Genomic DNA, 16,013 nt, shown 5'->3' on the forward strand with positions numbered 1-16,013 from the left:
CACACTGGTGTGGTTGTGGAATGCGTTCCGTTCTTCATTGGTCTGGAACAGAAGCAAATCCAGACAGACCATTTTTTGGATGTCCAAACTATAATGTGAGTTCTTGAATTGCTTCCTTCTTGAATTTATATCTTTTTTTTTGTAATACATGTATAATTTATTTTGTGGTTCTTGTTGTGATAAACTTCTGGAAATAGATGGTGTGGACTTTTTGTATGGACAAATGGCGTGGAAGAAGATATGACTGGCAGACATGAAACTGAAAATAACATTGAGTATTGGAAGATGAATGTGGGTTGGAAGATTAGAGCAATAGAAGCTGAAATTAGGATTTTAAAAGTATGGAATAGTATTTTGAGTTTTTTTTCTTGTTTTGTTTGTAGTTGTAACCATTGGCTATGTTTTGGGTGTGAAAAAGTGATGAATAAAATTGAATTAATGTTACTACAATTATGTTTTTTTTTTTAATACAAATCTGTTTTGTAAATTGTAAGTTTTGACTAAACCTAAAAATTCAATAAGGATAAATAGGTATGATTCTGTAAATTAAAAGTTGTGACTAAACCTGTAAAAGTAAAATGGTAAGAATAAACAAGAGACTGATTACAAATATGCAAATATCAATAATAAAGTAACTTGTAATTTATCTACCAAATCTCTAAATTGCAAAATAAGTTATAATAATAAACCTTGAATCTGATTTCATAGGTCAACGATAGTCATGACAATGACCATTGTGACACATGATAAACTAAGAGTGATGTCTAGAATGTCATCATTACAGTCACAAAACAAAAGGGTTATTTAAGAGGTTCCAAAACAAAGGCCTATACAAGACATGACAAAGGGCATAAACAACCACTGACACATATTTCAACCATAAAACAGCCACAAAATAACCTCAAAACACACAACTTTGGATTACATTTATCAATTCATCCACAAAAGAGAACATAATTTAATCTCTATTTCTTCCTTGGTGCTTTGAAGCCCGGAGTGGGGACGAATTTCATAAATTCTGTAAATTTTGACGCTGTCCCAGAACTAGCTCCTTGTATTGGTTCCACACCAGGAGTTGCTCTTCTTTTATGAGGCAGCTTATCCAGCCTTGTGAGTGGAGATAGAGGTGAAGACACCTACATGTAATTAGAAATATTTGATAGATGATGAATAAACACATGATATTTTCATAAATGTAATTAATTAATGTGTTATATAATGGTACATGCTCTATAATTTGTGGCTGTGAAACAATGAGTTGAGTGATGTTAATAGTCTTTTTCATCAGAGTCATCATGCATTAGATCATAAGCATCATAATGTGAACCATGGTTCTTCCCTAACACTTGTAACCAGTCCACCTCCTCATCAGAATTTTCTACTACAATTCCATCATCTTCCATTAACACTTTTTCTTTCTCCTTTTTCCAGGCAGACCCCAGTGCATGCTTGAACTTCAAATCTCTCTTCCTCACTTCAGAAATTCCACCATCAATATCAGAGTCACTTGAGCTTTCAAATGGGTCAAGCCTATATAGTATGTCTTCTACAGAATCATATGAGTCACTACTACTGTTGGTTCGGTCTCCACCATCCTGACTTTCCACTATTTTACTTGCTGATTTAGTAGATGATCTAGTAATAGGTTTGGTCTTGGCAGAATTCACTGAAGTGGATTTGGGTTGAGGCTTGTTTGTAGGCTTAGTGATTGGGACTTTGGATGATGAGGGTTCGTTCTTGGGTTTGGATTTGCTTGCAGATTTAGATGATGTGTGGTTGGTCTTGGCAGTATTCGATGTAGTGAGTTTGGGTTTGGATTTGGGTTTGGCCTTAGGTTTGGGTTTGGGTTTGGCGTTAGCTGGTGGATTAGGTTGGGCCTGAGTTGGTGATTTGGGTTGGGCCTGGGTTGGTGACTCGGGTTGGGCCTGGGCTGGTGGATCTTCTTGGTCCTGGACTAGTACTTCAGGTTGGGTCTGGACTGCTGGTTCTTCATTGGACTTTGTAGTTGAGACTTTATTTGAGCTTCCTGTTGGATTTGGTATGGTGACAGGTACATCCTTGTCTTCTTCAGGAGCAATGGGAGTAAACTCTATTAACTCAGGTACTTCATTATCATGAGGTTAGAAAACTCCATGCTCAAAATATAAGTGAACTCTTCCTTGGTCCATTTTTGCAAGATAGAACATCTCTAACAATTTCTTGTCATGTGAAAGTGCTCTCAGTCCATTCTTTAAAGGTCTCCCAAGAATAAGCGACCAACATTCAACAATGGCAGCATAACCAAACTCCTTGTAGTAACCCCTCAGTGAAAATACATCCAATCTATCTTCATCTAGTCCAGTTAATTCATCCGTATTGTCCGTTTCGTAAACTACACTGTCATCATTCTTTGTAACAAAGCTGCCTCCGTGATAATAGACAATGGTTATCAAATCACCCATCTACAAATATAATTCAAACAATTCACACATTAACATCAACATCCAAGGCCTTTCATATCATGCATCAGATGATTCTACATTAACATGCCAATTAATATTTTTTTTAGAATAGAAAATATAAAAATTTATATATAAAATTTATCCATGTAACAACAGCTAAACAATTTTTTGTTATCCATAATTAACAGCTCTGCGTTATCACATTGACAAACATAATCTATTTACTCGTTCATGAATTTCTCATTTTATATTTTCAGAAAAAAAGCTCAGCTATTGAAATTATCTATAGACAGAAACTGGTACATAAAGAAGTGGTAGACTTTACTAATTTAGATGTCCTTTCTTCTCTGTAACAAAGTTAATCTTAATCATTAGTCTTTTAAAAGGAAAAAAAAACCTAACAGAAGGGGATTAATAACTAAAACTATCTTCTTTCACAATGGACCCAATCAATTTGAGTATCAAATAGAGTACAAATTAATGGCCTGTAAACCCCAACCAAGAGAATATACAAAACATAACATTGAACCCAAACATAGAATAACCAAACATAGAATACTTGCGTTACTAACCTTTTTTGGAGAAACAGTGGTGCACAGCTTCTTTCTCGTGCTAGCAAAGAAGAACGTGTGCGACAAGCTTTGCCAGCGCCTACACTAGCAGCGACATTGATCTTCCACAGTATGGTGCATGTGAGAGAAAGAAGAAGAAGAAGAAGAGTTTCTCTGTTTTGAGTGGTTTGATCATTGGTGTTGTTGAATTTTAACCTCAGAATGAAAAACGCTGTTGTTTGAAGAGAGATTATGCGCTAAGGAAAAAAATGACGTCGTTTAATAAGCCCACCTGTCAAGCCCACGTGTCACTTAACGTTCCAGATAAGTGTGCCATTAACGGAGATTAACAGAAAGACTAACGTGAGTCACTTATTCAAATTTGGGGGTTCAAATTGAGTCAATTGAAATTTCGAGGGTCCAATTGAGTCTGTTTTCAAATTTCAGGGGTCATTTTAAGTATTAACTCGACACTCTCTTATTAAAATTAAGAAGAAATATTTCTCCCTAAAATTAATAAACTCCATTCCTACATTCTCTCATCTACCTCTCTTTCTTTTTCTATTTCCCTCTACCCTTCTCATTATATATATATAATTTATAATTTATATTTTATGTTAATAATTTGATAAATAAAAATATGTCACCAGATATTTTTCATTACAACTAAAATAATTTTTTTTTAAAAATTAACAAATTTTTTCTCTCATTCTTCTTCTTTATTTTCTTCTATCTTTTTTTATTCTCTATTTTTCTATACCTTTCTATTCTAAAAGAAAAATTATCAAAATAATACAATTCAAATAAAAAAATTATTATATATATTTTTTATTTTTTATTTAATTTTAAAATTTTACTGTTTATTTTTTTAATTTATATTTTCACTTCTCTTCCTTCAAATATTTATTATATATAATTTGGAGAGAATAATAATAATGTTGTGATTAAAAGTTAGAATCAAGATTCAATTGTTCTTAAAAAAAAATAATTTTGAGTTAATTTTATAACTATCAATATAAATTTTTTTTATACTAATATCTAATTATATTTTTATATACGTAGAAAAAATATTATTTTTAAATATAAAATATACAAATTAGTTATTTTTATTTGTACAACAGACTTAACACGTAATCAAATATAAAAGTATACACGTTAAATTGTTTCAAATTTTAGATACCAAATATTAAAATTAATTATTAGTAAAAAATTAAACTCTTTCACATAAAAAGAATAACTAAAAATTTTATTATTTATTTTTTTTATCTAGAAAAACTCTGATCTTCTTAGTTTATAAAATTTTTGTCTTCTACAATTTTTTTATAAAAATTGTTTGATTCTATATATTTTTTTTACAATAATTTATAATATTAAAACAAAATTAATATAATTTAAAAAAATTTATATTCTTATAATATTATTACAGATACACATACTAATTTTAAAAACTAAACCAAGCACGCGTAAAATTCAAGAATCAATTTCGATAATTCCTCGTATTTTCTTATTATGAATAATTATCATCATTAGTTATGACTTATGAGATTAAACAATAAATATTAATTACTAGTATAATATTTACTTAGTCTAAACGCTAAATAAATATTATGTAATCTAATTTACATAAAATTAAAGAAACATTGACCAACTTCTGATCTATCTCTTAAAACAAATCTAGAAAAAGATTAATTAGTCATTAATTTTTTCAACAAACAATAAATTAGTCTTGTAATGAAAATTTTCTGTTATCACCATAGCTAACAAAATAATAAAAATGGAGAATAATTTTAAAAAATTTATAAAAGATAAGTGATAATATCAAATTTTAAAATGACAGTTGCATTAATATCTTTAAATATTATTTAAAATGTCAAAAGAAAAAATAACACTAAAGTTGCATTTGTTTTTAAAAATAAGACAGGATAAAACACCGAGAATAAGACATAATTAAATGGTCAATTCTTGTTTACTTCCTCTCATTGACCAAATAAGAGATCAAAGTCATTGTTCAATTTTTACGAACTAATTTTGCTAGACATTTCTTTTAATTCATACTTTTGCTTTATTTGGTTATGGTCAATGGCAACTTGGGAATTATATATAGTCGTGGTAGTGCTATCGAATATTGGGGTTTAACCTAACCACACACAATTTATAAAAGGTCCCACTAACTGGCAACAAAATCCCCTGGTCAAAATGCCACTATATATAAAGGGTTATTAAATTTTTACAACTTATATTCCAAGTACGGGGCCATAAATTTATGGTAATGCTATGTACCAGCCTTGCATCTATATTTAGTAGCTTATTGGGGCATAATTATTTTTTTTTTCAAATTAAAGCAAATGATAATACGATTACAAAATGGTCTAAAATGTTGGTTTAGTTACTCCTAGATTGAAAACAATATTTTTTTTTCACAAGTAACCAGTATTTTTCCTTTATATGTATCATATATTTTTTTTCACTACTAGAAATTATCTTTTTAGCAATATTATTTTCTCAATGACAAATTTTTTGTTAGCAATAATATTTATGTAGTTGGAATTTTCCACAATTGTTACTATTTTTTATTAATCTCGTATTTATGGTAATAACAAGGGCTATTACTATATAATGTGACATATATATATAACAATAAAAAATATTAAAATATATTCATATTTATAATATAATAACGAGATTAAACATTATAAGTTTTTTTGTGTGTGTGTCTTAAACATTGTAAGTATAACTTAACCTCAATAATAACAAATCATGCTGTCCCTTCTTTCGGGTCATACTGAGAGATAATTAAAAGGCAAAATATTTTTGAAATCATGTAATGATTTAGGCTCAGTTTTGGTAAATATCTTAACCAATTTTTTTTTTAAAAATAGTTTAAATAATAAATATTTATATTAAAAGTAGTTTATGAATAAGTTATTTTATGTTTATTTTTTTAGTTTTAAAAATATTTATTTTAAAAAAATGTGATAAAAACTTTTTATTATAAAAGAAGTTATTTTTTTAACTTTTTTATAAACACTTAAATAGTTTATTAGAAAACTATAATTTGATTTTAAAAATTACACTAGACATTAATATTATTATTTTTTATAAATAAAAAATTAAAAAAATAAATTTTAAAATTTTCCAAACAAGTTCTTAGTACTTATATAAAAAACTTATTATTTAATTAGGGGAAACATTGTGATGAAAATAATAATTTTAGCTTGTTATTTGATTTGCATTTGATGTATTTTTTGGCTTATGTAAATGTTTATATATATATATATATATATATATATATATATATATATATATATATATATATATATATATATATATATAATGAGTACCGTTAGAGATTTGGTATATAATTTGTTTTTTCAAAAATACTCTTCTTCATTTATGTCTTTATAAAAAAAAAATGTAAAGACATGATAATCTCATTCCTAATTTTTATAATGCCACTTTTTTATATTTTTTGCATTGTACTTTGTATAAATTTGTGAAAAAAAAAATGACATTATCAATATAGGAATAAATTTATCACTTCTCAAAAAAGTATCATTTTTAAAATTTAATTACAAAACTTTTAATATAAATCATTGCAGGTAAATTACGTTTAAAAAATATCAAATGCTAAGAATTATCTACTAGATTAGTCATAATTTATTTTTAAATATTTATATATTATTCTAACAAAATACTAATCACTAAAATAATTAAATATGTCAAAATAAAATAATTAATTTTTTAAATATTAAATATTCAATAATTAATTAATAATTAATTTTTTGTGCCTATATAATATGATTGATATACTATTATAAATTAATATTTTAATAGACAATCTATTAGTAACTTAAACTATAATCTATAATATCTATGGTCAGCTAGGGAGAATCTAGTTAGTGCTTTAAAATAAATAAAAATTGAATGACAATGTGGTATTAACGATTATACTATATCACTAGATATATATTAAAATTAGTCATTAAAATTAGTTATTACTATAAAATATATATTAAAAATAAATTAAATCACATATATATTTATACATAAATATATTAATAATTAATTTTAGTGACTAATTTTAATGTACAATAATATTTTTAGTGATAGTATATCATCATAATTAATATCTTACCTTTTTTTAATTCTTATCTCCTATGATCGCTGCTATTTTGTTTTCCTGAAAATATGGATCTCTATTTTTGAAATAAAAGTAAAATTTAGCTAAAATATATTTAAAAAATATGTATTAAAAATATAATAATAGATTTTATTTTTATTTTTATGTATTCAACATATAAAAAATGTAAAAGCTTATAATAAAATATTCTTTTATAATATTTAAAAAAATTTTAATTTTTGATACAATGACAGTGTAAAATATTTATACGATTGTATAATTATATCCATTTTTTATATAATTATTCATCCAAATAATATAAAAAATAATTATTTTTACTGATATGATATTACAAAATTAAATATACGTGTAAAACTATTTTACTGAAGTACATCAAAATTAAATTCTATTTTTAAAATGTATCCTCAACAAATATTAAAAATAAATAAATAAAAGCAATCAAGGGGTTTAAATGAATCTCATGGTGATCATGTCTGAGAATAAAATCAACGGTTGAAATTCTACCTACCCCTCTTGTTCCCATCTACTTCTCAGGCCAATTAATTTTCCTAAGCACTCCAAACATTGAAAATTGCAAAACAAAATAAAATAAAATAAAAGTGGAAAAGGGAAGTGATTGTAACGCACGCGCTGTGGTATAAGTAAGCAACGATAAATCACGATTCACGTAAACTTGTTGAGAAGCAGCCACGTGGAGGGTAATATTGTACATTGAATTTATTATTCGTACACGCGCGCAAGAACCTTACTTTAGAGTATTTAGCCTTTATTATTTATTTATTTATTAATTATTATTATTATTAACTTGTCGGGTTTCACATTTCAAAGATCCGAAATGTTCCAAAGATTGCGAAGGCAGAACCAGGAAACTCTAATTTGACGGGAATTTTCATCCAATGCGAATATTATTACCATAATCTCTTTCCAGATTTCACATTTGATTCTTCACAATTTCATCTCCGATTCTCTCACTTTTTGTTACACACATATATAATATTAATAATATTATATTAGTTATTATTATTATATATTATATTGTACTTTTTTTCCCCCTTAGGGAAATTGTGTTGTCACTTTGGTCAATTTTTCACTTTGTGTTGTTGTTGATGATCATCAATTTTACCATCTGCGAGTGAGTGAATTTGTGAGTGTTGTTTCCTTGATTTTTTCTTTCTCCCTTAAAGGATTAAAAGGCTGTTCTTAGATTGATTGTTGAAACGAGAAGAAGAAGAAGAAGGAACGGTAGCAGAAAGATTGTACCTTTGTTTCAAAAGCCAGATATGCCAGAAAACAGGCAGGTTCTGAGGAATGCTGCTTCTAATCAATCCGGTGACAACATTGAAGGTAGCTTCAGATTCTATTTGTTGTGATCATGATTCATGCTCTTGTTGGTCCTGATCATTGTTTTTGTGATGATGCCTGTGTGGTGTTTGTGTTTTTGTTTGTGTGAAGTTTTCCTGTTGTGGAGCTTTGGAATGTTGTATTGTTTGTGTTAGCTTAATCATCGGTTCTGGTTTTCATTTATGATGGATGATGATGATGGTACGGTGATCTTGATTTGGAGAATTTCGATGATCCATTGAATTGAATGCGTTATGATTCTTTTTTTGAATGAGTTTCTTGGAACAATAGCTTCCTATTGCAAGAGGATATAGAGGTTCCGACAAATCCCTATATTCTGAATTCAATTTTTTGTGGCCTGAATTTGAGTGATCGTACATGGCTTTGGGAAATTGTGTTCCTTTGCTTGATCATGCAACAAAAGGATTGAATGCATGTTTGGATCTTTAAGTCTTTTATGGGGTGGAGTTGGAACCTTGTAAGGTTCTGATCTAGTTAGTTTTTACGGGAGTAATCATTGCTGGTAAAAAATTTTTTGGAATGCATGTTGAGACTTTCGTGGAATTGTGAATTAAATTGGATGATTGCTGTTTTGATCTATATTGCAGAAGCAATTCGGCGATTGAAAATCAATGACAATCGAGATAGAGATACTGCGGGTCAAACTAGCCCGTATCCGGATCGTCCTGGTGAACCTGATTGCTTATATTTTCTGAGGACTGGAATGTGTGGTTATGGGACTAACTGTCGCTACAATCACCCCGCTAATGTTTCACTGGTAATGCAATTCTTTCTTTTGTTTCCTTTTTCGCTTGTAAAAACTTTCAGGTGTAGATGAATCAGTTCTTTCTTAAAATGTAATCTGTGTACAATTTTATAATCATTAAGTTGGCCTTTGATTGATTCGTTAGTTTTAATCATATGTAAGTAAACCGTGGGTTCTCATCCTTTGTTAGAATTTCAGGGTACTCATTATGGTGAAGAGCTCCCTGAGAGAAACGGGCAACCTGATTGTGAGGTATGATTCTGTTTTTTTTTTTTTTTTTTTTATCAAAAGTACATTTGTTTTTCAATTGTCTTTTTTATGATGTTTTTTTAATAATAGCTTCCTGGATTACCTGAAATTATAGTCTAGTAACTTAACCTTGTTTGAAAATGTACTAGTAACTTATAACCTTGTTTGAAAATATACATTGCAGTATTTTCTTAAGACAGGGACATGTAAGTATGGATCATCGTGTAAATATCATCATCCACGGGACAGACGAGGTGCTGCTCCTGTATCATTCAATGCTTTAGGCCTTCCAATGCGTCAGGTCCGTATACAAATTTTCACTTATCACGCCATCTTTTACGAACAGATTGACATTATTGTGTGATTTGTGTCCGAATAACATAATCGTATATGGAAAGCTATTTCATTCATTGCTTCAACGGTTTTAATTCTTTGCTTTTAGGAAGAAAAATCATGTCCCTATTACATGAGAACTGGGTCTTGTAAGTTTGGAGTAGCTTGCAAGTTTCATCATCCGCCGCATGCTACTTTTGGAGCTTCTGGAGTGGCTGCATCTCCTACCTCAATGATCCCCGCATCTGGATATGTTGGTGGATATCCGTATTCCTTACCGAGAATGCCATATTTATCTGGACAGGGCCTTCAGTCTTATGTGCCTCCTTTCTTTTCTTCTCCACAAGGAATTATACCCGGACAGGGTTGGAACAGCTACATGGTTAGTTCAACCTATTTAATATCCTGCTTATATGAATTTATTGCATTTTTTGATCTTTTGTTACGTACCAAACAGGGGTTATTGTGTCACTAACAATGATTGCAAGGACACTTGCAAACACACTGAATTTTGTTGTCTATACATGTAAATGCGTGAATCTTAGAAAATATTGATTATCATAATTTAATGCCATATTTCATAACAAGGCAATGAATTTCAAACAAAGTGATAGTGCATGATGATCCTCATAACAATGTAATGAACTTCAAACAAAGTGATTTGTGCATGATGATCCTGTTATTCTTAAACCACATATTCATTCTATTTACAAATTTTAACGCACATTTGAAATTCATACACCGATTGATACCTCGAGTAGAATTTGATTTACTACTTACTGGTGCAAATTCCATTGAGATTTAACTATTTTTGGGTTTTGACTGATTTTGTTTCTCAAATCAGGGAAGTATGAACCCTGCAATGTCTACTGGTTTTCTTGGATCTAATCTTGTTTACGACTCTGTGAATCCGGGTGAGTCACTTTCTGGTGGGCAGGTAGTAAGTCTTAATCTCCCAGATAGGCCTGATCAGCCAGAATGCAGATACTATATGAACACAGGGACTTGCAAGTATGGATCTGATTGTAAGTTCCACCACCCGAAAGAAAGAATCGCCCAGTCATTCATAAATCCACTCGGCCTTCCTGTGCGACCTGTAAGTTCACCTATCCTACTTGATCGTTGGGGTACTTCAAAATAATCGTATTCCATATACTAACAATCTAAACTATTTTACATTGTCAACCAATAACATTTGAAAAATTTGTAAACAGTTATCATGGTGAATAGTTAGGCACCATGATATGGCAATTCATCTTAGAGTTTTCACTGCAGGCAGTGCATAAGAATTACTCTCTTATTCATTTTAGATTAGCTTTTTACTTTTGTTGACGTGCCAATACATGATTAAATGTCTATGTAAAACTTTTTACTACTGACAATGTATGGAAATTAAGTCCAAAGATATTTTTGCATCCCATATTGTCATATTAGCTATAACAAGACCTCTAATTATATTTTGATTCCTGATTCCTGACTTGGTTGTTTTTAGGGGCAAGCTATATGTTCTTATTATAGAATTTATGGAATATGCAAGTATGGCCCAACATGCAAATTTGATCATCCAGTTTTGGCAATCTCACAGAACTATCGCTTGGCCACACCTACTGCTTTATCTGCACTGGACACCCCTCTCGACGGCAATCGAAGAGGGACTTTCCAACCACCCGAGACATCACCATCTAAATTATCGAGTGATGAGCATCAGCATTCGGATAATAATATCAATAATTCACAGGCCGCTGAAGATTCATCCAAACAAGCTGATCATACTACCTCAAATTCCTTTGAAGTGGCCTCGGAATCCTCCTTACATGACCAAGATGCTTGATCTTTTTTCTCTTTTTGAGGGACAAAATTTTCCTTGTTTTAAGGAGAAATATATTATCATACACACACACCTTCTGTTCCCCCTTTCTCTCTTTTTTTCACCTGCAATTTCTGTGGAGTGGGATAGTTTGTTCAGAGGTTGTTGTGACACTCACTAGCTTGTGGGGGATGAAGGGGCATTTTTTGTGGTGAATAAGATGCAGGTTGAAAGTTTGTGACCTTTTTTTCCGTTTATTTTCAATTTTATCTTTATTTTTTTTGTTTCTCTGTGTCAGTTTGGTAGACACTTAAAAAATGGGACTGAAATTTAGAGATTTGTGAATCACTAGTCACTGAATTGTTTACCCCATTTTATAAGGGCATACCAAACTATGGTCTTTTTCTTATTTATTTATTTAGAGATCAGAATACTTCCATTTGGGGATAATATCAATTTGAAGTTCATCGGAACTAACCAGATTCTCAAATGTCGAGTTCTTATGTTTGAGAAGTTATGCCAGATTAAAGTATTTTTAGGACCATACATTTCTCTTCTCTAAAATGCACTTAAGATAACAATATGAACCATAAAATCTACTGAACGTGTAATCTTAAAATTGAAGGGATTTTATTTGTTTGATTTTGAAATTAAGTATTAGTTTGAGAGAGAATTCATACAAGGCAAATAAATTCTGTTTAATCGTAAAATATGTTTTTACTATATTAAAGGTTGAATATTGTTGTCACCAAAAAAAAAAAGGTTGAATATTGTTGACCTAATTACTAATACGTTATTGTATTTTATAAGGACACATTTTCATTCCTACTATGTATAGGTTGATTTATTACAAGATTTATAAATATTTTTATAAGCATTAGAAATGCAAGTCAAGGTGAAGCATAGCATCTGGCCATGCTATTTATTTATTATTTTTGGTGAATGGTGGCTGCATGAAGTTTAAAGGGCTAATAGTTAAATTAGTCTCTAAAAAATAAGGTATTTTTTAAATTCATTCTCGAAATTTTTTTTCAATCAAATTGATCTCTCAAAAGTTATGAATTAATCATATCTGTCCTTTAGTTATTTCATTCACAATTTTCGTCAACGAGTGATGATGTGAAACATTAACTGATAGCATACATGACACATAACATGTTTAATTAGATGTTGATTAAATATATTTACGAAAATCTATCAATTTAGTCACTAGATCATATTGGGAATAAGATTTGTATAATTGGAAAAAAATGATTAAATTAATAAATTTTTATAAACATATTTAATCAATAACTAATTAGACATATAAGGTATTATATATGTTATCAATTAATGTTTTACAATATCAATCTTTGAAAAAAATTATTAATAAAGTGACTGGAGTACAAATATAATTAATTAACAATCTTTGAAAGACTAATTTGATTGAAAAAGTCTTTCAGAAAGTCTTTCAAAAATAAATTTAAAAAATATCTTATTTTTCAGAGATTAATTTGACTATTAATCCGAAATTTAAAGTTGTACAGTGATATATATGGTGGTTTGCAAATAGGGTCCACAAAGGAGATTTTCCACAGGGAAAGGAATAGATAAAAATAATGAAACATGGAAAAAGACAATTGGCAAGAATCCATGAGCATTGCTTGGATACCTGTTTTTCTTCATCATTTGTATTTTAATCAAGTTTTTTATAATATTGTTTTGAAACCAAACTATCTATAAGTCTCTGTTGCTAACTAGTAATCTATGACATTGAAATTTGTTAATGAAGTATTAAGTTTGACTGGGAATTCATTTGGAGAGTATGCTGTTTCGCAATCCGAGCACCTAGCTAAATCACCTTTGAATTTAAAATAAAGGATTTTGTTAGAGACAAAGAATTATATACAAAGTTTAGGCCACGGATTTCTTATTCCCACTTTTATGTGGGAGTATCTTTAATTATCATAAAAATATTTATAAATATAATTCTATTTTTTTATTTTTTAAAAATCAATAATTAAAATTTGCCTTTCTATTTTTTACTTTGTACACATTTTTCTTTATTTTTAACCAAAATTTCAATGAGATAAATCACTTATTTCTACTAAGATTTATCATTCATTATTTCTCTCTTTTTCAAGATGAGACATTTTTTGCATTCCTCCTCCCCCCTTTTCTTTTGACAGATTGTCATTTTGTTCTTTTTCACTACTAACTCCAATCTCGGTCCTTCTCCCACTCCTATGCTTCTGCGAAATATTTTTGTAAGGTTTTATTTTTATCTTATTTTATTTTATTATTTTTTCTATGAAAATTATGTAAATTTAAATGCTCTTGTTTTGATAGGATTTCACGATAAATTTGAGAGTCGATGTAAGTATAATTTGTACTTAATTCACTATTTTTATCTATGTACTGATGTATGTAAATAGATAATGCTTGTCCAGTCAACTGTAACAAAAGTGGAATCTTTCAATGAATTTTGTAATAACTTTTTAGTATCCAAGAACAAATGTTTTTGACCAATAAAGATTTATGAATGTTTAAAATTGGTAAGCATTTATGAGAAATGCATTTCATAACTTTCATTTGGTCCGTGAAGCATGGACCCTTATATATGGAACATGAAATTTATCATGCAACATTTTAACTGGCGTTTAAAGTTTCATAATGTTTGGTAGTATGGATATAATACAAATGTTCTAGGAGTAATGATCTGAAAAAATCTTAAAAAGAGGTGTGAATTGTAGCAAGAGACCTAAGTTACTTATAAAATTTGTTAAAATTTAGATGTTAGTAAAACGAGAATAATGTTAATATTTTACTTTTAAGATGGTGTAAGATGGTGTCCCTTGTTATAAACTTGTGTCTATTATGATGAAGTGCATGAAAAAGCTATGTTACAGTTCTTATATTCTCTAATTGTAAGAAAGTATCCAGTAGCACTTTGTTTTTTGTTTGCATTTCGAAACTTGTACCTGTGATTTATTCCATCATTATTTTCTTTGTGTGTCTAATTTGTGACATGCTGTGATTTTTAGGATTTTTTGGTTTTGAAGTACCGAAGCAAAAAAAGTGATTCACCGGTAAGAATAGTCTCACAATCTGAATTATATAACAAAATTTATTTATCTGTTAGTGTTTTTCCATTTTAAATCTATTTATCTAGTGAATGAGCTAAATATTATTTTATTACATTAAACTTCATCTTACCCCCTTTATTTATTCTTTTGTTTGCAGGAAAGAAGTTTTGTATCTTTACAAATGCAAGATGAAAACAAGAGTGATTATTCAATCAACAATAGATAATTAATTATATTTTAAATATAAAGCTCTAGAGTATTAAGTAAAATGGTCTTTGGAAAATAATTTTATTCATAACTTCTTTATGAACTTGAAGTTCACGGGCACAGAATAACTTTTACTATGTTGGTTGCTTAAAATTGGAAGTGATCAAAAAATGTTCTAGGCATTGAAATAGTAGAAGGTGCATATTAGTTCTCATAAATTGGAGTAATATCTTTATGTAATAATTGTTTGATTTTATTTTATGATTAATGTTGTATTTTGTAGCTTTATATGATTACATGTATTGAACTTTGATCGTATTATCTAATAAGAAAAGAAAGATTAACTATATTAAAATAGTTCATCATTCTAGAGATGTAATATAAGACCTTTTTTTTAACTAAGATCCATGAAGTTTATCCAAAAGTATGAGAGTGACAATTTTGAGAAAATAAGGGTGCACTTTAAGACAAATATGTTAAACAATTTTTAATATATAATCAGTTACTTAAAAAAAAAGACAAAATATATTTATATGCTTGATGGTTCACTTTAAATCAGTGTGCAACTAAATTTTAAAAATTTCTATCATAGATGACAATTTTTCAATAAATCATGTTTGGGTCTAATTTATTAAGCCTTAACATAAGAATCAAGAGATAAAAGAATAATTATTTTAATAAAATAAGATGAGCAAGAGAAAAAGATACTCTTAAGAAATTTATATAATTTACAAGTCAAAATTAGCAATTATAAAATAGTGACTACCACATCAACCTAATATTTATAGGATTTTAGCATATACAGTCCCTTAACATTTTTTTTTCATTAGTCGAAAGCAACACCTTTTGCAACTTTTGGAGTTGGCTTTGACACTATTTGTCGCATTCACATTTTTTCTTGTTTTTATATTTCCATTGCTAAAGTACGACATGTCGTTCGATTCTTTCGTAGATGTCAACCACTATGGGATGTCTACATTTTTTGGATGTGCATTATTGCAGAATGAGGATACCCGTTCATTCCAATGGCTTTTCTGGATTAGGTGAAGTGCATGGAAAAGCCTCCCGTTTGTGTTATAAGTTATAACAGACTAATGCCTTCAGATGCATTC

At 29.0% G+C, this 16,013-nt stretch overlaps 1 protein-coding gene across 2 annotated transcripts; it reads left to right on the forward strand.

The window, feature by feature from the left end:
• The first annotated feature begins 7,920 nt into the window (after nucleotides 1-7,920).
• On the forward strand, nucleotides 7,921-12,119 carry LOC112702270 (zinc finger CCCH domain-containing protein 3). Of its 2 annotated transcripts, none has more exons than XM_025753239.3 (7): nucleotides 7,921-8,477; nucleotides 9,083-9,252; nucleotides 9,439-9,492; nucleotides 9,674-9,790; nucleotides 9,932-10,204; nucleotides 10,667-10,918; nucleotides 11,315-12,119. In XM_025753239.3, the coding sequence occupies exons 1-7, from the start codon at nucleotides 8,414-8,416 to the stop codon at nucleotides 11,651-11,653; spliced, it is 1,269 nt and encodes a 422-aa protein (XP_025609024.1). In that variant the 5' UTR covers nucleotides 7,921-8,413; the 3' UTR covers nucleotides 11,654-12,119. The 2 variants fall into 2 exon arrangements, with proteins under 2 accessions (XP_025609024.1, XP_025609025.1); XM_025753240.3 differs by having other exon boundaries at nucleotides 7,924-8,477; nucleotides 11,408-12,119.
• Nucleotides 12,120-16,013: the final 3,894 nt, after the last annotated feature.

This window comes from Arachis hypogaea, chromosome 7 (assembly GCF_003086295.3).
Source record: "Arachis hypogaea cultivar Tifrunner chromosome 7, arahy.Tifrunner.gnm2.J5K5, whole genome shotgun sequence".
NCBI lineage: Eukaryota > Viridiplantae > Streptophyta > Magnoliopsida > Fabales > Fabaceae > Arachis > Arachis hypogaea.

Coding starts and splice junctions, on each gene's coding strand:
- LOC112702270 (XM_025753239.3), top strand. CDS start 8,414: ATGCCAGAAAACAGGCAGGTTCTGAGGAATGCTGCTTCTAATCAATCC. Junction 9,493..9,673: donor ACGGGCAACCTGATTGTGAG/GTATGATTCTGT, acceptor TATACATTGCAG/TATTTTCTTAAGACAGGGAC. Junction 10,919..11,314: donor TCGGCCTTCCTGTGCGACCT/GTAAGTTCACCT, acceptor GGTTGTTTTTAG/GGGCAAGCTATATGTTCTTA.